This window comes from Plecotus auritus (genome assembly GCF_963455305.1).
Source record: "Plecotus auritus genome assembly, chromosome: 7".
Lineage (NCBI taxonomy): Eukaryota > Metazoa > Chordata > Mammalia > Chiroptera > Vespertilionidae > Plecotus > Plecotus auritus.
In genome coordinates, this window is record NC_137774.1 from 42,964,533 (window position 1) to 42,992,180 (window position 27,648).

General features: G+C 53.6%; 3 protein-coding genes across 24 annotated transcripts in view; 1 reads left to right on the plus strand and 2 right to left on the minus strand.

Moving 5' to 3' along the window:
• The first annotated feature begins 9,008 nt into the window (after positions 1–9,008).
• CHRNE (cholinergic receptor nicotinic epsilon subunit) lies at positions 9,009–14,483 on the plus strand. Of its 4 annotated transcripts, none has more exons than XM_080681688.1 (12): positions 9,009–9,279; positions 9,576–9,718; positions 9,846–9,890; positions 10,008–10,117; positions 10,254–10,409; positions 10,694–10,794; positions 11,122–11,322; positions 11,411–11,525; positions 12,805–12,919; positions 12,998–13,184; positions 13,272–13,378; positions 13,489–14,483. In XM_080681688.1, the coding sequence occupies exons 1-12, from the start codon at positions 9,234–9,236 to the stop codon at positions 13,642–13,644; spliced, it is 1,482 nt and encodes a 493-aa protein (XP_080537814.1). In that variant the 5' UTR covers positions 9,009–9,233; the 3' UTR covers positions 13,645–14,483. The 4 variants fall into 4 exon arrangements, with proteins under 4 accessions (XP_080537814.1, XP_080537816.1, XP_080537815.1 ...); XM_080681690.1 differs by having other exon boundaries at positions 9,114–9,279; positions 10,347–10,409; XM_080681689.1 differs by lacking the exon at positions 9,009–9,279 and adding an exon at positions 9,338–9,479.
• LOC308254980 (uncharacterized protein C17orf107) lies at positions 11,431–12,752 on the minus strand. The gene is given in 6 exon segments (XM_080681692.1): positions 11,431–11,472; positions 11,661–11,787; positions 11,878–11,904; positions 11,908–12,156; positions 12,241–12,423; positions 12,551–12,752. Coding segments are annotated over 5 exon segments (624 nt in total). The 5' UTR covers positions 12,617–12,752; the 3' UTR covers positions 11,431–11,472; positions 11,661–11,688.
• The window catches only part of MINK1 (misshapen like kinase 1), a 64,105-nt gene continuing 50,935 nt past the window's right edge, over positions 14,479–27,648 (minus strand). Inside the window, exons 10-34 of one of the 19 annotated variants that reach the window (XM_080681683.1) lie at positions 27,122–27,297; positions 26,558–26,627; positions 25,794–26,004; positions 23,736–23,852; positions 23,188–23,274; positions 22,757–22,981; positions 22,364–22,537; positions 21,788–21,988; positions 20,706–20,791; positions 20,434–20,544; positions 20,175–20,287; positions 19,866–19,954; positions 19,629–19,652; positions 19,343–19,506; positions 18,812–18,917; positions 18,591–18,728; positions 18,277–18,385; positions 17,745–17,912; positions 17,496–17,639; positions 17,139–17,273; positions 16,853–16,953; positions 16,620–16,769; positions 16,379–16,538; positions 16,141–16,280; positions 14,479–15,334 (exon numbers count right to left, since the gene is read on the minus strand). In XM_080681683.1, the coding sequence (XP_080537809.1) occupies positions 15,251–15,334; positions 16,141–16,280; positions 16,379–16,538; positions 16,620–16,769; positions 16,853–16,953; positions 17,139–17,273; positions 17,496–17,639; positions 17,745–17,912; positions 18,277–18,385; positions 18,591–18,728; positions 18,812–18,917; positions 19,343–19,506; positions 19,629–19,652; positions 19,866–19,954; positions 20,175–20,287; positions 20,434–20,544; positions 20,706–20,791; positions 21,788–21,988; positions 22,364–22,537; positions 22,757–22,981; positions 23,188–23,274; positions 23,736–23,852; positions 25,794–26,004; positions 26,558–26,627; positions 27,122–27,297 (3,283 nt within the window). In that variant the 3' untranslated portion in view covers positions 14,479–15,250. Of the gene's footprint in view, positions 15,335–16,140; positions 16,281–16,378; positions 16,539–16,619; positions 16,770–16,852; positions 16,954–17,138; positions 17,274–17,495; positions 17,640–17,744; positions 17,913–18,276; positions 18,386–18,590; positions 18,729–18,811; positions 18,918–19,342; positions 19,507–19,628; positions 19,653–19,865; positions 19,955–20,174; positions 20,288–20,433; positions 20,545–20,705; positions 20,792–21,787; positions 22,049–22,363; positions 22,538–22,756; positions 22,982–23,187; positions 23,275–23,735; positions 23,853–25,793; positions 26,005–26,557; positions 26,628–27,121; positions 27,298–27,648 lie in introns of all 19 variants that reach the window. The other 18 variants (XM_080681680.1, XM_080681669.1, XM_080681686.1 and 15 more) reach the window with 18 other exon arrangements.

Genomic DNA, 27,648 nt, shown 5'->3' on the forward strand with positions numbered 1-27,648 from the left:
CAATTTAAAAAATTTAAAAAAAAGTATAGAGCCTCATAAGTTAAAAATAAAGAAAATGAGAGTGGCCCATAGATTTCTTTTGAGGGGCTTTGTCTTTTTCTGTTTTTGTTCTGCTTTGTTATGAGAGTGGCCTTGTAAAGTAAGTTGGGAATTTTTATATTCTCTGGAAAAATTAGAGCTCATAGGGATTTTCCGTTCTATGCAGGCTTGGTGGAATTCACCTATAAAACCATCTGGACCTCATGCCTTTGGAGGGATAGCTCCTTGAATACCTTTCCAATTCCTACCATAATTATTGCTCTGTTGAGATTTCTACATGTTGAGTCAAACTTGGTAATTGATATTTCTACTAAAATATACATTTAATGTGCCTGCTCAAAATTACTATTGCAAGTTTGAACATTTATACTTTTATCATCTTTTAAAATCTCCATATCTATAGTAATAACCCCTAGTATTGTTTATTTGTATTTTCTCTCTTCCTTCTCCTGCCCCTTCTTTCTTCATCAGACTTACCAAAGATTGGTCTATTTTATTGGACCAGTCGAAGAACTAATTAGTTTTACTAGTCAATTGCTGTGCTTTTCCTATTTGATGATGAATGTCTAGTTTTATCGTTAATAATGCCTCATACTTTGAGCTTATTTTCATGTCCTCTTTTTACATTCTTGAGTTGAAATCTTAGTTCACTAAAAAGATTGAAAATACAATCATTTTTGCTTTTTAGGTAAATCCACTTAAATTACACTTTTCATGGGAGTGCCACTGTGTGTCATCTCACATGCTTTCTCATTAATAGTGTTGTTGAGCCCATTTCAACTGAACTTTAATTTCAATTATTATATTTTCAGTTCTAAAATTTCCGTTTGGGCCCTGACCGGTGTGGCTCAGTGGATGGAGCGGCGGCCTGCGGACTGAAGGGTCCCAGGTTCGATTCTGGTCAAGGGCATGTACCTTGGTTTCGGACACATCCCCAGTAGGGGGTGTGCAGGAGGCAGCTGATTGATGTTTCTCTCTCGTAGATGTTTCTAACTCTCTATCCCTCTCCCTTCCTCTCTGTAAAAAATCAATAAAATTTCCATTTGGTTCTTCTTTAGACCTATTTCTTTGCTAAAGCTTTTTATCTTTTTCTTTGTTTCAAGCAAGTCATAATTTCTTGTTAAAGCATTTTTATCGTGGCTGCTTGAAAATATTTTTTCAGATAATCCTAACACCTCTCTCCTTTGCGTGTTGGCAGCTGCTGATTGTCTTTTTTTTTATTCAATTTGAGATATTCCCAATTCTTTTTTAAAAATATATTTTTATTGATTTCAGAGAGGAAGAGAGAGGGAGAGAGAGATAGAAACATCAACGATGAGAGAATCATTGATTGGCTGCCTCCTGCACGCCCCCAACTAGGGATCAAGCCCACAACCCGGGCATGTGCCCTCCTGACCAGGAATCGAACCTGGGACCCTTCAGTCCACAGGCCAACGCTCTATCCACTGAGCCAAACCACCCAGGGCCTTCCCAGTTCTTGGTAAGAGGAATGATTTTCAAGGGCAACATGGACATTTTTTAATGCTAAAATTGTGTTTATTTTAAACCAAAAAGGTCTGATACTCGTTCCTGTTATAACATTTTCAGAGGAAAAGGGAAAACACAGGAGGCAGGAGAGGGGATGGGTTGCCAGCATGCGCCTTCTAAGCAGGTCCCTGCAGTGGCTCGCAGGAGCCCTGGGCCCAGGGCGCCCTAGGACTCGCCAACACTCTCTCATTTCATCTGTCATCCAACTATCATTTCTGGTCAGTGCGTGTTACGTACTAAAATTCATGAAAACCTCATAAAACCGGTCCGCAGCAAGTCCCTGCAAGCAGTCATCCCCAAGCTCGGCTTTCACCTGTGCGGGCAGGCAGAGTTGACGCTTGAAAACACATCCACCCAGACCTATGGGTGGCCCCCACGGAAACAGTAAGGTACAGCACGTGGCCCTGGCCATCCCCACGCACTGGAGCCGCCCCTACCGCCCTCGGCCCCAACCCTCGATGCGTGGCTGCAGAGGAGGGGCTTCCATCCGAGGCGAGAGGCTGCGGAGTGAGCGGTGCGCGGCCTACCGGGCAGCAGAGCTGGCAGCCCCTCGCCGGGTGCCACCTCTTCGCACGACTCCAGTGCACAGGGGCTCGCCACCGGCCTGGGCAGATGCCACGAGACATCTGGGCCCCTTCCGCATCTCCTCCCTCTCCCCGGCCAGCCTCTTCATCTCAGCAGCTCGCTCAGCAGGTGCCGGTTCGGCTTGTTCCTCTGGACCACTGCCGCAGCTCAGCTGCGCTCTTGTCCGAGGTCTCCTGTTTGGCCGGCTTGTTGCTTTCGTGGCCGTGCATGCGCGTAAAGACCCCCAGGTCCTGACATGTGGGCGCAGCAGCTGAAGCATTTCCCCAGAGGATGTTTCCCGATTCTTATTCTTACACCAGCGCGCGCTGTGTGCTTGGCGCACGCCAAACATGGACATTGTTGTATTATTTTATGAGACTCTGGGCCTTATTTAACCCTCCTGTTTTAGCCGGTTTTCTCTGACAGGGCTCTGGGGGGTCAGGGGGGGTGCTGCCTTTTCACCGTCAGATGAAAGTAGCCCTTCAAGGTCCAGCTCAGCCTCTGTTGACATCTGCTGGAGGCGAGGGCCTCCTCGCTGCAGCGTGAGGGGGAGGGTTCCAGTTCCCACAGGGGCTGCACTGCCACCTGGGGAGGACGTAATGAGCGAAGGCCTCCTCTGACACAGCCCAGCAGGGAGGCTGAGGGATGCCTCGCCACTGCCAATCTGGGACTGAAGTCCCGGCACCCACGTGGTCTTACTGACCCTGCAGTGTGGGAGGCCTCATTTCCAGCTGGTGGGGGAGGGAGAGTAGGGAGAGGGGGGATGAAAGTCCCCACTCCCTACTTGACCTTCTCGGAAACCACCCTGGTGAGAGTTGGGGTGCCTCATTATCTCCCGGGAAGAGTGGAAGTCTAGGCTCAGCACTGGTGTGGTTGTGGGTGTGGGTGTGGCACCGTTTTTCTGTGGTATTTGGCTGGAATAGAGTGGTTATTTTCCAAGTTTTCTCTCTTGTTAGGCTGCCCCTTTCCTGGTCCTTTGGCTAGAGAGAGCAGGTTTTTGTTGTGGTTTTATTTTGTTTGCTTTTCTTGTTTTGTCTGCGCCTTGGTGTCCAGCCTGCTGACTTCACTTCCAAGACGGGGGTGAGTGAAGTTAAAAGAAAACCCAGGAAACTCACCGTCCTCATGCTGTTCCTTGGGTTTCGAGGTCCCTAGCCTTTCTGCCTTCTTCTCTCCACCTCTTATCTTCTTATGACCCATGCCGGTCAGGCAATAAATAGAGGCTTTTAAGAAAGAAAAAAAAAGTTTGATAATGTTCTCTGCTGGGAAGGGTATGATGACACAGGCATTCTCACACTCTGTTGGTGTGAATGCTTTTTTTCGGAGAACAATTTGGCAAAAGGCATCAACAGTTTAAAAAATGCATGAACTCTGCCCCAGCAATTTCACTGCTAGGAATTAACCCTATGGATATATTTGCAAAAGTATGCCAAAGATAAATGCATAAATACGTTCGCATAGTTTGTCATTGCAAAACCCCAAATGGTTAGCACTTAAATGTCTATCCATTGGGAACTGGATAAAGTATCTATGGTACATTCATGCAGTGGAACACTGTGCAGCAGTTTAAAAGAACAATGAAGACTTGTATGTACTGATACGGGCCAATCTCAACAAAAGCTGCAGAATAGTAAACATAGTCTGATGCCATATATATATATATATATATATATATATATTTATTTATATTTATATTTATATTTATATTTATATTTATATTTATATATTTATATATTTATATATTTATATATTTATATATTTATATATTTATATAAATATATATATATTTACATGTGCTGGACTTTAGGAAGATTTACAGCTAACCGTGGCTGCCAACCTTTGGGAGAAAGAAGGGGTAGAAACAAGCTTTGGGTTTTCATTATGTCCTTCTGCACTCTTCAATTGTTATAGTGATGGCATGTATTACCTTTTTTATCAGAAGGGTTTTTCAGGTCAATCAATTGATGTGTGTTATGAGGCATTTTTTTTCTTTATACTAGTTTATTTCTTCTTTTTTAGTGTTCTTTGTTTTTCTTTTCAAATATATTTTTATTGATTTCAGAGAGGAAGGGAGAGGGAGAGAGAGATTGAAACATCAATGATGAGAGAGAATCACTGATCAGCCTCCTGCATGCCCCACGCTGGGGATTGAGCCCACAACCGGGGCATATGCTCTGACTGGGAATGAAACCGTGACCTCCTGGTTCATAGGCTGATGCTCAACCACTGAGTCACGCCAGCTGGCGTAGTTTGTTTGTTTTTTTAATCCCAATGTCTTTAAGTCAGGAAAAGGAGGATTTACTAGAAGGATGCTGATGTTCCTCATTCAAGCAGCCTGTAGGAGGAGACAAATGCAGCCGGGCCTCTGGAATTTCTGGGGCCAGGGCCTGGGATACTGGAGGCCTTTTTTTTTTTTTTTTTTTTTTTTTTTTTGTCTCTGCTTGTCTTTGTGTACCAGCTGCATTCTCTCTCATTCATGTAAAAAATGGGGAATGAACATGGCTGCCTTGTGCATCTAAATTTATATCTTGCCCTGGCTGGTTGCTCAGTGGTTAGGACCTTGGCTGGGAAACCAAAGGGTCATGGATTCAATTCCTGGTCAAGGGCACATACCTTAGTTGCAGGTTTGATCCCCAGCCCAGTTGGGCCTCGTGCAGGAGGCAACCAATTGATGTGTCTCTCTCACATCAATGTCTCTCTCTCTCCCTCTTTCCTTCCCTCCTCCATCCCTTTCACTCTCTCTAAAATTTAATCAATGGGAACATAGCATTGGTGAGGATTAATAACAACAACAAAAATGTGAAGGTTATATCTTGCCCTCCTACAGCAAAGAAAGACTGACTTCCTCAGTTCCTGCTTGACAATATTCTCAGGGAAGGGCTTTCTTTGGCCAGGTGTTCTGGATCCATCAACTCTGGCCAGAGGTGAGGAGTCTCTAAGTACTTGGCAGAGCCTCTGGAGTCACATGGCTGGAGACGAACAGTTCTTGGTAGATGGGAGGGTGCTGGGAAGATAAGGCACTCGTTTGTATTTATTTATTTTTTTAAATCCTCACCCGAGGATATTTTTCCACTGATTTTTAGAGAGAGAGGGAAAGACAGAGAGAAACAGCGATGTGAGAGAAACACATCGATTGGTTGCCTCCTGCACGAGCTGGGGAGGGGCCTGCAACCAAAGTATATGCCCTTGACTGGAATCAAACCCAGAACCCTTCAGTCCGCAGGCCGACGCTCTATCTACTAAGCCAAACCGGCTAGGGAAGGCACTCATTTTTTAAAATTAATTGGGATGATGTTGGTTACTAAGATTACATAGGTTTTTTGGGTGTTTTTTTTTAAAATATATTTTATTGATATTTTTACAGAGAGGAAGGGAGAGGGATAGAGAGTTAGAAACATCGATGAGAGAGAAACATCGATCAGCTGCCTCCTGCACACCCCCTACTGGGGATGTGCCTGCAACCAAGGTACATGCCCTTGACCGGAATCGAACCTGGGACCCTTCAGTCCACAGGCCAACGCTCTATCCACTGAGCCAAACCAGCTAGGGCAAGTTTACCTTTCTATGATACATGATCTGTATAATGCATTGTGTGCCCACAACCCAAGATCAAATCATCTTCCATCACTATATATTTGAAGGCACTCATTCATTTATTCAGTAAATTTTTATTGCATGCCTATTATGTGCTGGGCTCTGTGCTATGTGCCTGGAACACGGTAAACCAGCAAGGTCTCAGTGACCGGAGAGCTTAGGTTCCAGTGAGGAAGACAGCCTAGAAATCAGTGTCTGCTCCCTGTCCTAGCTCAGCCAATCCACTCTCCCAATTTACAAAAGGGTCTCTTTCTGTTGTGTCAGAGGGGGCCCCTCAGTCAGAGCAGCTTGGGGATATTTCCACTGTGAGGGCACTGATGACTAAGAAAGAGAAGCTTGGCCTGGCCAATGGGGACAGCTGCAGCTGTTCCGAGTTACCAGCCAAGAGCCAGTAGGTGAAGGGAGTGGCTTCCTGTTGAGCTGAGATCTTTGAGTCTAGCTTGGAAGTTAAGGCGTCTCAGAAACAAAATTGTCAGAGAGCCCACTAAGGATCTGTGGAATTTTTATTATAAAAATACAAAACCCAGGTCTGAGTTCGGTGCCTCACTCCACCAACTTGAAAGAAAGTCTCAGTCCCTCAGACAATTGAGATCCTGAGCAAACAGCAAAAAGAAAAGAAAGAAAGAAAAAAAGATGGCTCAGCTCTGTGCCAGCACTAGTGGGATGGACTGCGGCCAGGAGCCGGGCAGGGGAGGAGGGAGGGGTGAGGGGTGAGTGGCCCTCCTGGCGACTACATAAGGGAAGGTTTCTTTTTAAGAGATTTTATATATATATATATATATATATATATATATATATATATATATATATATATATATATAATTTCAGAGAGAAGAAGGGAGAGGGAGAGAGAAACATCAATGATGAGAGAGAATTGATTGGCTGCCTCCTGCATGCCCCCTACTGGGGATTGAGCACGCAACCCAGGCATGTGCCCTTGACCACGGCCCCTTCCGTACACAGGCCGAAGCTCTATCTACTGAGCCAAACCAGTGAGAGCAGTAGGGGAAGGTTTCTGATGTGCAGACTTTGCAAGAGATGTTGGTGGGATTCACTAGTCTGAGCAAGACCTTCACCTATGAGTTACAGTCCCAGCCAGGGGTCCTGCAGCAAGCTACAGTCCCAGCCAGGGGTCCTGCAGCAAGCTACAGTCCCAGCCAGGGGTCCTGCAAGCAAGCTACAGTCCCAGCCAGGGGTCCTGAAACAAGTTACAGTCCCAGCCAGGGGTCCTGCAGCAAGGTGCTCTGTGGTGAATGTGATACACGGTGGGCTAATGACCCAAGCAGCAACACGGGGCTTGGGCAGCAAGGAATGAGGATTTCTACGCACTCTCCCTCCCCCTAAACTGCTCTCCCACATGCAGGCTGTTGGTCCAGATGTGGCTTTGCCTCACTACTGTATGTTTTTAAAAAATATATAGTTTTATTGCTTTCAGAGAGGAAGGGAGAAGATAGAAATATCAATGATGAGAGAGAATCATTGATCAGCTGCCTCCTGCACACCCCACACTGGGGACCTAGCCTGCACCCGGGCATGTGCCCTGACCTGGAAGCTAACCATGACCTCCTGGTTCATAGGTCAACTCTCAACCACTGAGTTACACCAGCCAAGTGGCTCCTGTTTTTTTATCCTTTTGACAGTTCTGGTGATACTGTCTGCTTATAAGCCTTCCTCTGCTCCTTGAGGCCATGTCTTACTCATCTCTATAATAACAGCATCTGGCCCTGTTCGGGGAGTGTTGCAGGTGCCCACTAGTGTTTGAATAAATATCTGTTTATCACAACTCTTTGCCCAGTCCCTAATCTAGAGGCTCTGGAATAAGCAGCATCACAGATTTTATAATCAGTATATGTATCAGCCACATGCAAAAAGGTGAGATGGGCCAAGTAGATTCTTTCTGGGGGTCTGAAGTGGAAAACGTGGAATGATAAGGCAGCAGAGGAAGCATAGAAGTTTCAAAGATGTGTGGGAAATGGATAAACTTGTCTGGTCTTTAGTGTCCGTGCTTGTAACATGGGGACCGCACAGGTAGAGGAAGGAGACCCCCAAAATGGCCATGAAAGTGTTTTGTGAAGTGTAAAATGAACACAGGTAAAAATGATTAATAAAGCTTATCGATAAGTCTCATGCATTATTGCCAATCTATTTCTGTGACCTTACACCTGATCTGAGAGTCCTCTTTTATACATTCAGCACAATGGTAACTGCGTTGCTGGATTGGCTTGAGGAGGCAATGCGTAAGGCATAAAAAGTGCTTCTTAGTTCAGTACCTCCCACCCATGAAGAAATATATGGGTAGCTTCTTTTAAAAAATGTTTTTATTGATTTTAGAGATCATCGATGTTTCGCCAGTCATGAGAGGATCAGTGCTGTTACTAGGGATCTAGTTAATTTTAAAGGGAGAGAGAAAGAGAAAAAGGAAGGGGGCGGGGAGAGGGAGAGAGAGAAAGAGAAACATCGATTGGTTACCTCCCATATGCACCCCACTGGGATGAAACCCGAAACCTGGGGATGTGCCCTGACCGGAATTGAACCTGTGACCCTTCAATGCGTGAGATGCTCAACGGAGCCACATAGGCCAGGGCTGGATAGCTTCTTAAAAAAGATTCCTGGCATCCCATCTTTGCCATCTTCCTAAATTGGAATTCTTTGGGGATGGAGACTAAACATCTGAATTTTAAATAAGTATCCTTGGTGATTGATTAGGGTGGTCCAGGGAGACTTTAAGAAACTGAAAGGATCAATTAAGTTGTGTGTGTGTGTGTGTGTGTGTGTGTGTGTGTGTTAGGGGTGGTGAAGACAGTACTATCATATGTGGCCACGAGGTGGCAGCAGAGAGAGAGAGGCAAGGAGAGGGGTTGGGAGTGGGCGGACTTGGGGATGGGTTGTGGGAGGAGCTGGGCCCTATATTTCAGCAGGTCATCTTTGCCAGCTGAAGTCTATTACTGCAGACTACTCCCCTGTGACCGCCTGTCTCATTACCAGGTCTTTACAGACACTTTGCTTTTGCCAAACTCTGCCAGCAGAAACCGCACCAGTGTGACCTTGGCTGGGCTGGGGGGTGGTAATGTGTGTTCCACGTGGGTATGAGGCAAGGGATGTCACCTGCACAAGGCAGCTTATTGAAAGGGCATCAGTGCATGTTGAAAGCAGGGTTTCTCCATCCCCCTGCTGCCAGGCTTGTGGTTCCAGGTGCTCTTAAAGGACCTGTTCACCTGAACTCAGCCTGCTCCAGTCATGAGAGGAGGAGCTCTGTTGCTGGGAAGCTGGCTGAAGTCCAAGCAAAGGATGCTGGGATGGGGTGGTGGCAGGGAACATGGGATGAGGCAGCTGTCTCTGGAAGCAGACAAGATGTCCCTGGCTTCAGTAGGGGTGGGGCAGTAAGAGGATTAGGTGACAGTCCCCTAACTCAGCCCGGAACTAACACCCTCCTCCCCCTCACTCATGAGCCTTGGCCTGCCCCGCTCCAAGCCTGCCCAAGTTCAGAATAACCCTGAGGACCAGACAGCAGGATGGCAGGGGCTCTGCTCAGCGCCCTATTCCTCTTGCAGCTTCTCGGTATGGACAGGGGTCAGGGGGGGTGGTTGGAGACACACACACACACACACACACACACACACACACACACACACACATGGAGACACTAACATAAACAAGACCAAGACAGAGACCAAGATGTAGACTGGGTTGCAATATTTGGTCCCCAAGCACAATAACATCGGTTCAGAAGACACTCATGGAAAAATACAGTCTCAGAGGCAGGCAGAGCCCTGGGCAGATTCGGAGGGAGCAGAGGGGGGAGGCCCCCTAGCCTCTTCGTCTCAAGTGACTCTACTGCTTGTCACCATCCCCAGGCCGAGGCGAGGGGAAGAATGAGGAGTTGCGCCTTTATCACCATCTTTTCGACAATTATGACCCAAAATGCAGGCCTGTGAGGGGGCCTGAGGACACTGTCAGCATCAACCTCAAGGTCACCCTGACCAACCTCATCTCACTGGTAAGATACCCACCTCCATTCCCAGCACCATCTCTGAGCTTGAAATTCCACTTCTGGCCCCAACCAGCGAGCGCCGTCCTAAAGCTCACGAGTGGCCCTGGAATCCCTCCTCATCTCCCCCACGCAGAACGAGAAAGAGGAGACCCTCACCACCAGCGTCTGGATTGGAATCGTGAGTCAAATCTGGGAGACAGTGCGAGGTCTTGTCCAGGGAGCCCCTTTCACCCAAACTCTTCGTGGGCACCAGGTGGGAGATGCAGGACACATATCCTTCCGTCCCACCCCTTAGGACTGGCACGATTACCGACTCAACTTCAGTAAGAAGGACTTTGGGGACATAGGAATCCTGCGGGTCCCATCACAACTCGTATGGCTACCAGAGATTGTGCTGGAAAACAAGTAAGGGCGAACGGAAACCAGGCTGTTCGAAGCCAAGGCCTGAGGGGGCTGGGTTGGCCCTGGTTGGGGCGGGTGGTTGCTGGGAGGGCGAGGGGTTGCGGACCTCCGCGAACGCCGGGTTTCTGGGAGCCCACAGCATCGACGGCCATTTCGGTGTGGCCTACGACTGCAACGTGCTGGTCTACGAGGGCGGCTACGTGAGCTGGCTGCCCCCCGCCATCTACCGCAGCACCTGCGCCGTGGAGGTCTCCTACTTCCCCTTCGACTGGCAGAACTGCTCGCTCGTTTTCCGGTGGGAAGAGTTCCTTGGGGGCCCGGACCTTTACGGATTAGGGGAGCAGGGGGTGGCGTCCTATGGGGAAACACTAATCTGGGGGCGGGGCTTTGTGCTGAGGGCGGAGCCAGGCTCTGGAATGGGTGGGGCTGCTCCAGCGAATTTGAAGTAGGGGAGAAAATAGCATGATTTGGGTAACGGGGTGGGGCGTTATTACCCCGCCAGACTCCAGCATCCAGGACAGGGCCTGAGGCTAGGGCCTGGGTCCGAGTTTCTGGGGTGGGGGCCCCCTGCCTCCACAGCTCTCAGACGTACAATGCCCAAGAGGTGGAGTTCGCCTTTGTGGTGGGAGATGACGGCGAACCCATCAGCAAGATCGATATTGACACGGAGGCCTATACCGGTGAGGTCCCCTCCTGCTCCTAAAACCCGCTTCCAGACGGGTCCAGATAAGGGACTTGCAAAGTGGGGCTGCCCCAGACCATCAATCCTAGGGACCGACTTTGGCAACCGCGCTTTAATTTGCCCTTTTCCTGAAATTATTCTCGATGGTCGGACCAGTCCTACCTCCTCGCGGTCGTTCCATACCGCACCCGGAATACCCTTTCGGCCCTGCCCGAATAGCCCGCATGCCGGCGGCCCAAGGCCCAAGCGATCCAGCCCCCCTGTCCCACGCACCCCGGTCCTGCCCGCCGCCGAGAGCAGGCTGAGCGCGTCACCCGTCCTGCAGAGAACGGCGAGTGGGCCATCGACTTCTGCCCTGGGAAGATCCACCGCCAGGACAGGGACCCCGCTGACGGTCGAGGGGACATTGACATCGTATACTGGCTCATCATCCGCCGGAAGCCGCTCTTCTACATCATTAACATCATTGTGCCCTGCGTGCTCATCTCGGGCCTGGTGCTGCTCGCCTACTTCCTGCCGGCGCAGGGTGAGGAGTCGCCCCAACCCGAAAGTGGGGTTCGTTCTGGGGAATGGTGGGGGGGGGGGCAGCAGCTCTCACTGGGCGCTCCCTCCAGCCGGCGGCCAGAAATGCACCGTCTCCATCAACGTCCTGCTCGCCCAGACCGTCTTCCTGTTCCTAATTGCCCAGAAAATCCCAGAGACGTCTCTGAGCGTGCCGCTGCTGGGCAGGTGAGGGCACGAGGGTCCCCAGGGTCCCGACGGTGCCCACGCGGAGCGCGAAGGGCGGAGCCAGACTGGCACGGGGCGGAGCTAAGAGGGTTGGGTCGGAGTGGGCGGGGCCAAAACCAAATGACTCTGGAGCACCTTTGGCTGCTTCGTCTCCGCGTGGGCTTTATTTGAACGCAGGGTGGGCCTGGGACGACTGTGGGTTCTCCGGTCCCCCATCCTCTGCACTGCCGCTGGACGCCACCTTGAGGTCTTCTGAGTATCTCTGTTGCCGGGGGCGGGGAGGGAGGCGGCTCCGTGTCTCCCCAACCGCGCCGCCTCTGGCTCCCAAATCACCTCCCCATCCCGAACTCACCGGTTCCCCGGGGGTTCCGAGATCCAGCTAGCTTCCGCATTGCTGCAGGAATGAGGCGGACCCCGGTAGACCCCGTCCGCATAGGCACAGCCATGCCCCCTGGAGCAGGAACCGTGCGCTCGCGCCCACCGCAGCCCCCACTTGCCGAGTGCCTTGTCCCGCAGCCTGGGCCACCCGGGCCAGCGCGCCACCAGGATCTCCGGCGTTCGGGGCGGGGCCCGCGTTGCTGTTGTCTCCGCCGAGTCCCCGCACCTCCTGCTGCAGCCACAGGGCTGAGATCTTCATTGGGGGTACCGGAGTTAGCTGGGGGTGCAGAGGTCCCTATCCCCCTTCCCGCCCCTCCTCAGCCCCCCAGCGCCCTACCTCTAACAAGGTGGTGCCGAAGTTCACGACGCTGGCTGCGGCTTCTCTTAGCAGCAGCCCCAGGGTGGGCTCCGGAGCGGGCGGCTCCCGCAACTTCAGCTCCGTGAACCTCTGCTCCAGATACTCGTGGGCCGCGGCCACAGCGAGCTCCAGCGAAGACAGAAGCGGGGGCTGGAGGGCCACCTGGAGAAGGAGCAGGGGCAGTGGAGCCGGCGGGTCATGGGACAGAGGTCGCGGTGGGGGCCGCTGGAGACCTTCCCCGGGGGTCTCGAGGTGCTACCCTCAGGCCGGGCCACGGGCGCCGCCTCACCTCCGTGGAGCTGTGGAAGTGGTAGACCCACAGCAGGGTCTCCAGGGAGCTGGGGGTCCCCTTCATGGCTGCCACGAGTGGCAGGGAAGGGAGAGGGCCGGGGAGCGCGAGGGGCCCCGCAGAGGAGCGGTGGGGAGGCCCCACTCCTGGCAGCGAGGTGTGTTTGTGAGGTCAGAGGACCAGGCTCCACCTGCGGCTCGGGGCCGGGGGGTGGGGGGGGAAGGGTGTGACGTCACGCACTCCGGGCTCCTCAGGTACCTCATCTTCGTCATGGTGGTTGCCACGCTCATTGTCATGAATTGCGTCTTCGTGCTCAACGTGTCTTTGCGGACGCCCGCCACTCACGCCACGTCCCCGCGGCTGCGCCACGTAAGTGCGGGGCGGGGGCGGGGGCGGGGCGAGAGGCGGGCCTTGAGCTGAGCACCGCCCCGCCCGCCCCGCCCCTAGGTCTTGCTAGAGCTGCTGCCGCGCCTCCTGGGCTCGGGCGCGCCACCGGAGACCCCCGGGGCAGCCTTGCCCCCGAGGCGGGCATCGTCCGTGGGCTTATTGCTCCGCGCCGAGGAGCTGATACTGAAAAAGCCGCGGAGCGAGCTCGTGTTTGAGGGGCAGAGGTACCGGCACGGCACCTGGACCGGTGAGCAGCGTGGCCGGGTGGGCCACCGGGGGCGCTGGAAGCAGGGGAGGCCTTAATAACCCACCGGGCTGCTCCCCCTTCCCGCAGCTGCCCTCTACCAGAGCCTGGGCGCCGCCGCCCCCGAGATCCGCTGCTGTGTGGATGCTGTGAACTTCATGGCCGAGAGCACCCGAGACCAGGAGGCCAGCGGCGAGGTGGGGCCGGAGTCAGGGGCGGGGGTGCGCTGCCGAGGCCTCCCCACCAGCGTTTGTGCTGCAGGTTCCTGCAGCCTGTAGGGACTCAGCTCGCGCCCGCCCCTTCCTAGGAGGTGTCCGACTGGGTGCGCATGGGGAAGGCCCTGGACAACATCTGCTTCTGGGCGGCGCTGGTGCTCTTCACTGTGGGCTCCAGCCTCATCTTCCTGGGGGGCTACCTAAACCAGGTTCCCGACCTGCCCTACCCACCGTGCATCAAGACCTGAGCTGGTGGCCGCACTGATTTCCAGGAGAAAATAGATTTTGAAAAACAAGTTGCTACCACTGCTATATTATGATCCTTTACCAACAGGGATAGATAATAAATCAGTATTTTGTAAACACATGTTGCGTGTGCACAAGTGTGTAGGTCTGGTGACTGTGCAGGGATTAGAGGAAAGACTTTTTAAAAATTGTTATTGATTTTGGAGAGGGATATAAGTATCAATAAGAGAGAATCATTGATTGGCTGCCTCCTGCATGCCCACACCGGGGATCGAGCCCATAACCTGGCATGTGCCCTGACCCGAATTGAACCGTGACCTCCTGGTTCACAGGTCCCCGCCCAACCACTGACCCAGCCAAGATGGTGGTTCAAACAGCTCTTGAATGCCAATCCTCTGGGAAGCAAAGACCATCCTTGATTCAGCCTTGTTGACCTTCCAGTTTTGCGCAGGCTCCAGCCGTGTAGGACCTTCTAGCCCTGTGAGCTTCTAAGCTGGCAGCTATTTGATAGCCACACGGGAGACACCGTTGCAGGACTGGCACTTACGGAGTCTAGAGCCAGGAAGCAGGTCCCTCTGGCCTGGCCCTGTTGGAGCAGCTGGGACCAAATGCCTTCAGGGCAGGCCCCACAGGCCCCCAGGGAATGAGGCTGCAGATGCCCTGGCCCTCCCTCAGTCATTTCTTCTAGGTTTTCTTGGTCAAGTACTGCCCATCTACTTGGATCCCCAAGACTCATTGTAGATTCCACCCCACCCTGCCCCCTTCGTCCCAACTCTGCTTGCTTGCCCTGGTGAGTATCGACTGTGAGAGAAAACAGAATAAAAAGGAGTCTGAAGTGGTGGGAGCTGGTTGAATAGTCTTTATTAACAAACGGGATATCCAAGGCCACTACATTGAGGAGGGGTAGGGGCAGGGAGGGAACAGGGCTACTTGCTGCTCACACTATATACAGATGTAAGCAAGGGGGTGTGGAGGGCCTGAGCTCCATGCTCCCTCCCTCCACCAGGAAAGGACAGAGGCTAGAAGAGATGAGGGTTGGAAAGGGAGAAATGTTTTGGCTGGCGGGGTCCCCCTTCCATTCCCTGGGGTTTGGGAGGAGGGGAATCATTAAAGTGCTTTCAGAAAATGAGGAAATGGTCCCTGCCCCTGGAGTGGCTGGTGACCCCCCTAAAACCTAGGGCCCAGTGACACCCCCCCAGGGTCTGGTACATTCAAGGGGGGAGCCGGCTCCCCTGACGTGCAAATAAAGGGGCCCAGGGCCCTGCCCAGTCAGCAGCAGTGGGGTACGGGGTCCAAGCCCCAAGCACTCTCCTCTTAAGTGGAGAAAAGGGGGGATGGGGCTAAGCCCACTCAATTCCTGTTAAGGGGAAGCTGTGCCTCTCTCCAGAAGATGGGACAGGCACAGTTTTGGGGAAGAGAACATGTTGGGGAAGAAAGTGGTCATGTGATCACAAAAGCATCAAGGGTCAGAGGTCACGTTCCCAGCAGGCTCCAGTGAATCAAACCAGTAAAAGCAAAAGCCCAAGGAGGGGGAAGCAGGGCGGCCTGGGAAGTCTGGCTGTGGAGGGAGAGCTGGGTCCCTGTGCGAGAGCTCCAGCCCAGGGCCTGTCACCAGTTCATGATGCAGTTGCGGTTCAGAGTCATGAAGTAAACTTGGCTGCTGCCCCCAGAGCGGACGGAGGCAAAGAATACCTGGGGGTGAGGGGAGGAGAAGAAGTCACCAAGGGATGGGGGGGGGGGGCTTCAATTACTTGGGAGAGGGAGAGAGAAACTGCAGTTTAGTCTCTCAGAATAACTCCACCCCGCCCCGACCAGTGTTGGTAAGTGGTTAGAGCAGTGGTCGGCAAACTCATTAGTCAGCAGAGCCAAATATCAATAGTGCCACGATTGAAATTTCTTTTGAGAGCCAAATTTTTTAAACTTAAACTTCTTCTAACACCACTTTTTCAAAATAGACTCGCCCAGGCCGTGGTATTTTGTAGAAGAGCCACACTAAAGGGGCCAAAGAGCCGCATGTGGCTTGCGAGCCGCAGTTTGCCGACCACGGGGTTAGAGCAATGGCCCACGCAACAAAGAGTCACAGGTCCGATTCCTGGTCAAGGGCACATACCTGGGTTGCAGGTTCAATCTTCCGCATGCAGGAGGCAACCAGTTGATGTGTCTCTCTCTCCACCCCCACCCCCTCTCTAAAAATCAATGAAAAAAAAATATCCCTGGGTGAGGATTACCCCCAAAAAAGAAAGAACTACTCCTATCCCCCTGAAGAGCAGAAGTGCTTGGGGAAGAGGGCAGCTGGCAGACCTCTAGGGTGAAAGAATCTGGGAGTTCTCAGAAACAGGGCGGGGGAAGGGAAAGGGCAAGCTGTGACTGCGTGTGTGTTCCCCAAGGGCCCCTTTCAGGAAGACTCCACAATGGTCACCTCCTTGGTAGGAACCTAAGGTTTTGGAAGCCAGACCAATGCAGGCCCCGGCCCTTTCCAAGGGGCAAGAGGCTCCCACCTTGTCATTCCGCTCACACAGGAACTTGAGCCTCTGAGCTCGTTTGTGCATGAAGACCCCGTCCAGGTGGCCTGTCTCCACAGAGCGGATCTCGATGGCTTTCTCGCCCCAGCCCATTATCTGGTTGGAGCAGATGTAGGCTGGAGGAGAAAGAAGTTGAGGGGCAGTGAGTGGATTGCAGCCCAGGCCCACCTAGGGCCAGCTCGGGACCTGCAGCTCGGGGACAAGCACCACTCACCCACGGAAGTGGGCATCTCTCCCCACTGCAGCACCACATCCTTAATGATCCGTCCGTACGTGTTGACGTAGACGCCCTCGTCCTCGTAGCACAGCAGCATCTCCATGCCATCGGTGTTGGGGAGGAAGATGATGGCGTGGGGCGTGATCTGGCTCTGGATCTGGGAAGAGGAGAGCTGGAGTCCCTGAGTCTGCAGCCCAGACTGGCGGCCCCCCTCTGCCCACAGTTCAGCTGAGCTTACATGAACAGGGATGTAGATGTCATAGCTGTTCCCCGAGTCGACATCCACTGCGTGGAAGCCAGCACTGGAGCCATAGATGACTTTGAGTCGCTGTCCCTCCTCTACCGTCAGGTCCACCAGCAGAGGGCGGTGAGGCAGGTCAGCAAAGGACTGTGGAGGAAAGAAGGGATCAGGGGACACAGGTGGAGGAGTCAGACCTTGGAACAGTGTTGGGGGGCTGAGGCTGGGATTACCTTGAAGGCCATGAATTTGTGGTAGGGTTTGGGGGCCCAAGCATACACCTCTACGGAATTCTTCAGGGCGATGACCAGGAACTTAATACGTTCGTATTTCACTGGGGGCAGGAAAGAAGAGGGATGCTGGGACTTCCCTTTTTGGACTGCGAGGCCCCTCCCACAGGTCTGTCACTAAACCCCCAGTGCCAGGCCCCAAGTCTCTGGCTTCATGACCATTAAGCCCAAACCCTCATTTCTTCTCATAAACAAATGTTCCCTGGCCACTCTGCTGTGACCTCCTCACCAACGCGGTAGTGCCCGCAGCCCTCCATGTCCCCCACGGTGGTCCAGCCCTGCTTCTTCTCCACTTCTGGGTCATTGTGCAGAATCTTGTTCCGGAGCCAGGACAGGTAATACACGCGCAGTTTGTTCCTTTTCCCTGAGGGGCGAGGACACACACACACACCCTCCCTTCGTTGGAGATCCAGACTCTGCCTCCCGCCATCCTATTCTGCGTACCACAAGGGGTGAGAAAGTGGCCCCACCTTCTGGCTCCTGGACCAAGGTTGCCCTCTGCCCAGGCTGAAGATGGTGAAGAGAGCCACGGAGCTGAGCCCCCTCCTCCGGGCCCTGTCCCCACCCCTGTACTCCACACACACACCTGAGATGGTGATGAGCAAGTTGAGTCCTTCCAGCACATCCATTTGCTGGAAGCGCCGCCGCCCAATGAGTCCATACACCTTGCCCTGTCCACTTCGGTCCAGCAACATCAGCCCGTTCTCCGTGCCCACCAGCAGGTTGACACCTACAATGGGAGCCCTTGGGCAGATCAGAGGCAGAGCCAGGCCCTCACCCGACCAGGAGCAGAGGGGCACACAGATCCCTCTTTTCCTTCCCAGCCCTGGCTTACCCCAAAGGGCCGCGCAGAGGATCTCGGAATTGAATCGCTTCTTGTACTTCCGAATCTCAGGGGTTTCACTGTGGGCCCGTGTGTTGGTGGGGTTCACGTTGACCACAGAGCCTTTCCGCACATCATACTGCAGCTGATCAAGCCGACTGGCCTCTCCACCCACTAGGGCTGCAGGGGGAGAGAAGCGGCGTGGGCTGCCGTCCCCTTACCCTGTCTCTTCTTACTCTACCCTTACACTCAGTCTGGGCTCCTTTGAATACTCCGAAGGAAAGAGAAAGACCAGAGAATGGAGGAGGTGCACGAAGGTGTTAAAACAGCCAAAGGCTTGGCAAAGTGCTCCTTCTGTCCCATGGGTCCCTGTGCTGCTGAGCATGTTCCCTCTCGGGTTAAAGAGGCCCAGGAGCTCTTGCTGCCTCTGTACAGGGCAGGTGCTCAGGTGAGGGGAGGCCGTGACTGCTTTGTGAACCGCATCACCAGGACTTCACCTTTGCCCTCTCCAGGCCTCATGGCAGCTTCGTCCTCCCATCCTCACCTGTGATAGGGATGGTGTCCCCACTGCCTCCAGACTGGTAGATGCCTAGGTCCACAAACATCGTGAACGAGCTCTTGCCAGGGGCCTTCACCAGCCCACGAGACTGGTACTGTGGGGGTAGGAGTGGTGGTCAGGCAAACATGCGAGACCCCGGCCTGTGGCCCCCCTTCTATTGTTCCTTGGCCCCATGTACCCCCAGGGGATCCCTGGCCCAGGTGCTCTGCCCGCCCAGCGCAGTAACCCCCAAACACGCCCTGATCTGCCCACCGCCAGTGCCCTCCCCTCGTCCCATGGACCTGCCTGCACCCACTTACATCACTGCCTCCATCCTTCACGGGGGGGCTTTGACCTTTGCTGCTTTCAGTGGGCGAGTGGCTGGGCTGGACCACGTCTGGCAGGTTTGTGTAACCATTGCTGTCGGCATGCAGCAGGCTACGCTCCTCTTCAGGTGTCTAAAGAAACAGAGGGAAGGGGGCCAGTGCTAGGGCCAAGGAGGGTCACAGCAGGTGCTGGGAAGAATGGGGTGCCTACTCACACGCTGGACCACCATGGTGCCACCCCCATAGGGGGTCTGGGTCCCGGCGATCTCCTCCACATCATGGACCACCATGGTGCTGACGCTGTCTGTATCCCCATCACTGCTATGGGAGAGAGGGAGGTCATGAGGCCCTCCAGGTCCTGCCTGCCACCCAAGTACCATGGCAGCAGGCGAGAGCAGGAGGCCTAGCGCTTTCAGCTTCAGATTCTATTCAAAACACGATGCACTCAGCCCCCACTGAGCAACCTTGTCCCGCTGTTGGGTGTCCTGGGCCCCGCACTGGGGTTGGGGAAGGCTGGTGGTAGAGAGATACCTGAAGAGACCACCGCCCTACTGACAGCAAAACGCAAGAGAGAGGAACACCCATCTCATACCCCATTCTCTAGAGAAAGGAAGGAATCACTCACCAGCAGTGACACCAGGGTTCCCCACAGATTTGGCCCAGAGGTCCCCCTCCCTCGAACCCACATCCCTTCTCTCTGGGTGCCTCTGATGTGGGCGTGCCACCACCCCCAGGGAGCCCCATACCGGGCCCCAGGGGTGTCTCTGCTCCCTTCTGATGGTTCGCCATTGCTTTCCTCCTCGTCGTCCTCACTGCTCTCCACCTCCTCACTGGACGATGAGTAGTCCATGGCCTTCTTGGGAGGCCGTGGGGCCTCATCCAGGGTCCGCTCTTTCAGCAACACAAAATCCTGCAAGGGAGGAGCTGTGTGAGGAGGGGACGGGGGAGGGGAGAGGGCGGTGGTAGAGAATGTCCAAGGAGAAGGGGCAGGGTCACAGGAGGGCTCCCGCAAGCAGGCCCCTTCTCACTAACCTCACCAATGGCTCGCTTATAGCTCTGGGAGGGGCCACAGGGGAAGGGCAGCCAGGAAGAGGCAGGAGAGAGGTTAAGAAAGGTTAGTAACTGAGAAGTACATCTGTAATCCCGCAGCCCCCACTCTCAGGCAGGTTAATGAAGGCCCACCCCCAGTACCCAAGCTTAAGAGGCTCCAAGCTGGCCCCAAAGTCACAGACCAGAAGGCAGGGCAACAGCTGCCACCTGCCGACTTACTGCGGGCCGGCCTGGCCGTGAGCGGTGGTCATCAGGCTTGGCTTTGTTCCCAGGGGACAGCACTGGGGAGCTGTCCAGTTTGGAAGAGGCTAGATATGGCACGGTGGGAGAAGGGAGGTCACTGACACCTGGATGGGGGTGACCTTGAGCCCACACCCTGGGCTGAGACCTGGGGCCTGAGCCCCGGAGCTCAGAGACACACTCCACGCCCAGCCCAGGCCCCACCCTAACCCTGAGGATGTCTCAGTCCCTGCCCTGATGGAGATTGTGTCCAGGCCCCAGAGCAGGCCGCCAGGCCCACTCACATACCTCCCACACGGTTCCGCTCCAGAGAGCCGGCCTGGGGAAGGTGCCCGTGAGAGGCGGGGAGGACACTATCCGAGCGTTCCCAGCCAGGGTCACTCCTTCTGAGGTCAGGGTTACTGTGGGAGAGCAGAGACGGGGTCAGGACAACAAGGTGCTCCCCTCCCTGGGGGCTGAGCTGCACTGTAGAGGGAGCCATCACCAGGGGAGGCAAGTAGGTGGCAGAAGTGAGGGTGGGAGTGAGTGAGGGGACAACTCCATTTACCTACAGGCGTTGGGCGGACCAGGGGGCTGAGCAGGGGGCCCTGGAGGCTTGGGGCTCCCCCGCTCTGCCCTCCTTTGCAGATAGATTTGCCAGGCGGAGTTGCTGCGAGGTCTGTGAAGGGAGCACAGGGGTGCCGGGGGCAGGGGCAGGGAGGGGGCTGAGGTGACTGGGTCGGGGCTTGCCCACCCCTAAGCGGGTAACCTGGCAAACTCCCTTCTGTCCCCGCCCCGCTCCCTAACCTACCACCCAACTTTGTTCAGCTCAGGTGTTACCTGGCACGGACAGCCTGGGCTGGCCGAGCCCCTCCGGCCCCACTGGTGTTAAGGGCAGTGGCAATAGATGAGGTCCTCTGAGGCACCTGAGGAGAGAAGGAGGGTCAGAGTGCTGGGAGCCAGCTCTATGCTGGAACCACAAACATTCATCCTCGCTGAAGCTCACAAGGTGCTCTCCTAGCCTTTATGAAGTCAGCTAAGCTCAAGGAAGTTGATAAATCTGTTCAGAGTCATGAAGCTAGGAAATGGCAGAGCTGGGATTCCAACCCAGAAGGTTGGCCCCTAGTGCTTCCCAAACACCCTGGGCATCCTTCTATTCACACACTCACACCGGGATCACCCGCTGGGATCACAACACATTCATGGGCCCAGACGGTAACCCCGTCAGGACGGGGGCTGTGGTGGATGACTTGTCTTTCTCTTGCCTTCCAACCCCAAACCCATCTCCACCTCGCTGCTCCCTCCACTCTCGTCCATTCTCTCTCTTACTGTAGTTGACCCTTGAATAACATGTGTTTGAACTGCGCAGGTCCACTTATACACAGATTTTTCTCAAGAAACTCGTATAACACTGTAAATGTATTATTTTTCACTTATGACTTTATTAATAACATTTTCTTTTCTCTAACTTCTACAATATGTATAACATACAAAATTATGTGTTAATCAACTTCATGTTACTTACTTCATGGTAAGGCTTCTGGTCAACAGTAGACTATAAGTAATTTAGTTTTGGGGCATTTAAAAGTTACACTTAGCCAGTGTGGCTCAATGGTTGAGTATCGACCCACGCACCAAGAGGTCACTGATTTGATTCCCAGTCAGGCCACATGCCCAGATTGCAGGCTTAATCCCTGGTCGGGGGCATGCAGGAGGATCAATGTTTCTCTCTCATCTATGTTTCTATATCTTTCTCTCCCTTCTCCCTATCCCTTCCTCTCTCTCTAAAAAGCAATAAAAACGTATTTTTAAAGTTACACTTAGATTTTTGACTGTGTGGAAGTCAGTGCCCCTAACCTCCATATTGTTCAAGGGTCAACTGTATTTTGTGCTCTTTCCTGGTCCCACAGGCCTGTCCTTACCTTGGGTGGGGCCTCATTATCCTGCCGGACCCAGGCTGGGGGGTTCGGGCTGGGGCCAGGCCCTTCCGAGGTAGGGTCTGAATTCTGGCGGATGACAGCTCCTCGGGCACTGGGCGTGGCAGTGGGTGTGGGGGCGGCAGGGTCAGGGTCATGAGAGGCTGGGAAGGCAGCCAGGTTTCGGGTGGGCTGGTCCTGCAGGGACTGGGATCGGGGTACAGGCGCTGCATATGGCTTCAGTGGGACCCGGTGTGCCACCAGGCTCTGCAGGGAGAGACCAGGGAGGGTAGGCTGCCCACTCTGTGCACATCCCCACCTGTGAGCCGGGGCCTGGGCTGAGAGGAAGGGGCAAGTAAAGCCTCCAGCTTCCAATTACCCATCAAGTGAAAGGGGCTCCTGGAGCCCGAGAACAGGCAAGATGTAGGAACAGACATACAGCAGCAAGCAGGTAATATCTCTGCCCATGTATCTATCATGAGGGCTGTGATCCCTGGTTAAGGATGTGTTTGTGTGTGCGTGTCCCTGCGCTGACTGAGGCTCCCTATGTCTGTGTTAAGACAGGAATGGGAAGAAACTCACCTTGTGCGGTCCCTCCTGGGGCTCCACCGGCCTCTGCATAGGAGGAGTTTGGGAAAGTGGTCCTGGGGGCCCAGGGGAGGCCTGAGGAACAGGGGGCTCAGGCCCTGTGCTGCTTGGCTTGGTCTTGGCTAAGGGAGAGTTCTGCTGCTTGTTCATCCTTGTTCTCTCCTCTACCTGTGATTCAAAAGGATGCCAAGCAGGCCAGCTTTTGCTTTACTGTCCTCAAAATGTAGGTCCCCACCTGCCCCACTGCTCCAGCCCTCATGCCTGAGCGGAGCACCCCTTTCCCCTTCTCAGTGTCTGCCAGTGCAGAATGACCACTTCTTACAGCTCAGGCCTCGGGCAGAGGGACTGGGAGGATGGTGTCTTAGGCTGTAAGGAGGCAGTGAGTACCTCTCGGGCCCAGGCTGGCTTGTCGGCAGGGTTAATTCCCCGACCATAATGGTACAGGGGCTTCCTGTCCCCAGAAAGGATCTGCTGCTGCTGCTGCTGCTGTTTCTGCAGCTGCTGCTGCTGCTGCTGCTGCTGCAGGGACTTGAGGTAGGCGTGCTCCTGCTGCAGCTGCCTCTGCAGGCGCTCCGACTGCCGCTGCTCCTCCAGCTGCTTCCGCTTGTATTCCTGGGCCCAAGGGTAGGAAGAGGGGCTCAGCAAGATGTAGCCCTGGAAGTTAGAGGTGGCATGCCCTTTCTTTTCTCCTGCCTAGAAAGATGTCTCCCCTTGATGCCTGGGTGAGTCCCTTCCCCTGAAGTGCTCCCATCCCATTCCATTCCGGCAGAGAAGCTCTGATACATATCTTCCCAGAGAAAGCTGGGGGACCCCGTTACCAGCAGTAGGGCCTGTTCCTGGAGCAGCTGTTGCTGAAGGATCTCGAGCTGTCGCTGCTCCTCCTCTAGCCTGTGACGAATATATTCCTGGGGGGTGGGGTTGGGGTGGGGGCAAAGGGCAGGGAAAGAGGAAAAGGCGGCGGCGGCGAAGGAGTTGGAGAAAGAGGAAGGATCGGTGGGGTGAGGATGAGGAGAGCAGGGAAGAGCAATAGAGAGGACGGGGATGGGATGAGCCCCAAAGGGGCAGGGAATGAGGAGGAAGTCAGGGTGGAGGACCCATGAGGGAGAGTGCAGGGGAGAGGAGTCAGGGTGGGCAAAGAGATGGGGAATGAAGGCACAGAGACAGGAGGAGGGCAGGGAGCCAGGGTTGGGGGTTGAAGGGTGGGAGAAAACAGAGAGAAAGAGTGAAGCTAGAAAAGATAGGAGGAATCTAGGGGTAGGGAAAGAAGGGGAAAAGGGTATCGGGGAGCAGGGATGCAGGCAGCAGGAGCGGGCAGGGAGGCCAGGGGAGGGAAGGGGTGTGTGCAGTGTGCGCTGGGGGCCTGTACCTGCTCCCGCTCTGCTTGCCGCCTCTCCTCCTCCCGCCTCAGGGCCTGCATGTCCTCCAGACGCCGTTGCTGTTCCTTCTCCTGCAGCTTCCGCTGTTCCCGCTCCCGCCGTTGTTGCTGTGGGTGAGAGAGGTGTGGTCTTAAGGACTGTACACTCAGCGCTGGAAGGGGAAACCCAGCCCACTTCGGGCATCTCCTGGAAAGGCGACCCTTTCAGGACAATTCTCCTTCTCACCTGGGATGATGGTGAGAGAGAATGGCTTCAACTTGTTTCCATAGACCTGCCTACTCCTACACAGGAGCCCATGGGGGGCTTAGCTTGGGAAAAATTACTTGTCCAATGTGGCTGTGAGCTTGAAACCAGAGACTAAGCAGCTGGCTGCTGTCCTTGGAGTGGGCCGAATTGGATAACACCTTCTCCTATCCATTCGCCCACCAAAAACCAGAGTCAACAATATTCCTGGCCTCTCAAAACAACCTGCCTGTAAATCCAAAAGGAGTGGGCTGTAATGATGGCCTTTGGCCACAAGAGAGCAGCAGGTGCCCATGCACAGAAGCACAACCCAGAGGAGAGGGAGTTGGCCAGGTCCTTAGCAAACATTAGAAGCTCAGGTTGCATTTTACTTTCACAACCTTTCTGACCAAAGAGTCTGCCCCAATAAAAGAAAAAGAGAAAAAGATGTCTATTAAAATGAATTTCTCCCTCCCATCTGACAAGACTATACTTTCCAACAAATCTAAGCTGAAACAAAAGTAAAAGGTGGTTCTTTAGAAGGACCTTTCATGTTCAGAAAGAGAAACGAAGGGAAAGAGAAAGAAAAAAGCTAAGCCCTTAGGGTCACTACAGTTAGGGGCCTGTGCCGTGCCTATTTCCACAATGAGAATTTGGCAGGCCTGCTCCAGGAAACACCTGCTGGACACAACTTTCTGTCCCTCAGCTACCCGAAAACAATATTGACTATGTTCTCTTGTAGCAGGCTTTCTTACAAATTGTTTTTGTTCAACAAAGACTGGGGCCTGCTTTGGGGAGCAGTTCATAGACAGTGTGGATGCTTCTATTAACTTTTTTGTTAAGCCCAGCTCTCCATGAACTTTGAAATCATGTAATTGTTTCAGCAAAAAGTTCATCACTTAAGGCAGTGGTTGGCAAACCGCGGCTCACGAGCCACATGCGGCTCTTTGGCCCCTTGAGTGTGGCTCTTCCACAAAATACCACGTGCGGGCACGCACGTACAGTGCGATTGAAACTTTGTGGCCCATGTGCAGAAGTCGGTTTTTGGCCTGGGTGAGTCTATTTTGAAGAAGTGGCGTTAGAAGAAGTGGGGGTGTCGGTCGCATGTGGCTCGTGAGCCACGGTTTGCCCACCACTGACTTAAGGTATCTTTAAAACCAACCTATATCTTGCCTTTCCCACCATGGCTCCCTGCAAAATAAATACATTTAAATATATATGCATAGAAAAAATAAATATGCATATAAATCTTTTAAAATAGTGCTGTTAAAATAAAAAACTAAAGCTATTTAAAAATAAGATTCTCTATTAAAATGAATTTCTCCCACACACCTCCAGTAAGTCCGACTGACAAGACTGTACTTTCCAGCAAATCTAAGCCCCCAAAAATTTAAAAGTAAAAGGAGGGTAAAGAGAAGGCTCCTCTTCATGTTCAGACTAGACAACTGCTTATCAGTCAGATGCTCAGGGGCCTGAAGTATTTGTACACAGACGCCAGCTCCCAGGGCTAGACAACCCTGAAGTGGAGGTTTGTGGAAACAAGGACAGGGACAGTCCTGTCTGTGGGGAACCAGTATGGCTTTTCAGAAATGGCTCTGCTCCTAAGGGACGCTGATAGCACCACCATTCACACAGGGCTGATGAGCGGGCAGTGCACGTGGGGACTGGCCTCTAACAGGACAGACCCTTTCTATCCAATTCTGAACGAAGCGGGTTAGGAAGCCCTGGCTTGCTCCCTCTTCTCCCTGTTGTCCTAATGAAAGCAGGGATGGGACCAGGAGGGGTGCTGAACCAGGCCTGGCCAGGTCCTCCCAGGACAACCCCACCTCCTCAACGCGCCGCCGCTCTTCCTTCTGCTCCTCGATGCGGCGCTGCCGCTGGTGCAGGAGGTGTTTGATGTGCGCCTCAGGGTCTCGCTGCTGTTGCTGCTGCAGCTGCTGCTGCTGCTTTAAAGCCTCCGAGTTGCTCTTATTCTCCTGCTGGAGCCGGAGGAACTCCCGGCGTAGCGTGGACTCGCCGGGCACGTTCATGATGGAGCTGGGTCAGGGTGGCACAATGAAGGGGGGAGGGTCAGAACCCAGTCACTTCCCACTTTCACGCCTGGGAGCCACCCGAGTAGGTGCTCTGCCTGGATCAGACAGTCTGCCTCTGGTCACTCTCTTCTGCCCAGTCTTGGGCCATGTCCTCCAGCAACATCCCAGCCTGCAGCCCTGAATCACCCTCTCCCCACTTCTTTTTATTTTTTTAATATGTTTTTATTGATTTTTTTTTTCTTTGAGAGAGAAAGAAATATGGACCAGCTGCCACCTGCATGCCCCTACTGGAACCAAGCCCACAATCAGGGCATGTGCCCTGACCAGGAACCAAACCAGCACCCATTTGGTGCATGGGATGACACTCAACCAACCAAGCCACGCTGGCCAGGGCTCTTGCCACCTCTCGCTCATTCATTCCATTTCTTCTCAGCACTCAGAGATTGTTTTATGGGTCTCTAACCCACCATCCCCAGGCTGAGAGTCCCCAAGCCAAGGACCTCTGATGTCCCCTCGGACGAAAAGTGAGGCCCCCAAACTCCACCTGCCAAGCCTACCTTGGTTCTCCTTCCTCTCCATGGCTGTCATCTTCCTCTTCACTGCCGCTGTACTCATATTCTGTCTCCTCTGCAGGGGGGAGATCACTGCTGTTTCTTCACCCAGTGCCCCAGACCCCACCCTGGGCTAGGAAAACCTTAGACGGGGACAACCAATAAGATCTGTCTGGATGGCCACGCACCTGGGTCCCTGCCCACCTCCTTGGAGCAATGAAATGACGGTGGGTCTCAGGTTTGGGCCTGGACAGACATGGGGATTAGACCCAATAGTAGGTGGGATGTGACTAAATGTGTGCATGCACTCACAAATGAATGTGTTCAAAGGACACTTTTCTAAGGATGTAAAAGGGCCGCACTCATTTGGAAGGCTGGCTTGAATTGGTGGTATGAGAAAAAGCACTCTGGGGTTGAAAGCCTGGGAATGGAGATGTCTTCGGATGGGGACAGCTAGGGTCTGGGAGAGGTGCCCGAATGGGAGCAAGGAGGAGCCAGGGCTGGTGAAGAGGAGCAAGGGCTGAAGAGTGTCCTGACCCACCCCCCCACCCCCCCGCCTCCCCCACTGACCTTTCTCGCCTCGCTTCTTCCGAGATCGGTCGATGTGGTCCTTGAGCTGGATGCGGACCTGCCGCTCTGTGGGCTGGTCGCGGATGAAGGGGAACTTTAGCAGCTGCTCTGTTGGTGGGCGGCTCAGGTAAGTCTTGATGAGACATGTGTCAATGAAGTCGATGAACTTCTTAGACCTGGAAACAATGGCTCACACTAGGAGGGCCCCCTTGGAAGGGGGTGTCACAGGAGGAAGAGGGCAGATCATTCATCAAAAAGCCACTTCAGGCCGGGTAAGAGATCAACCAAAGGACTTGTATGCATGTATATGAGCATAACCAAAGGACACAGGCAGTAGGGGGGTGAGGGCATGTGCTGGGGGGTAGGAGTGGCTGGGTAGAGGTCAATGGGGGGAAAAAAAGACTTATGTAATACTTTAAACAATAAAAAATTTAAATTGGAAAAAAAAAAGCCGCTTTGACTTCCCTTCTGTGTTCTCCATACCCCAACGCCAGCACCCCTAATGCTCTGGCTGCAGTACCAGCCTC

Excerpts from the sequence above, each read along its gene's own strand:
- CHRNE (XM_080681688.1), top strand. The coding sequence starts at position 9,234 with ATGGCAGGGGCTCTGCTCAGCGCCCTATTCCTCTTGCAGCTTCTCG. Across the intron at positions 9,719-9,845 it reads TGACCAACCTCATCTCACTG|AACGAGAAAGAGGAGACCCT; the intron begins GTAAGATACCCA and ends TCCCCCACGCAG. Across the intron at positions 9,891-10,007 it reads CCAGCGTCTGGATTGGAATC|GACTGGCACGATTACCGACT; the intron begins GTGAGTCAAATC and ends CCCACCCCTTAG.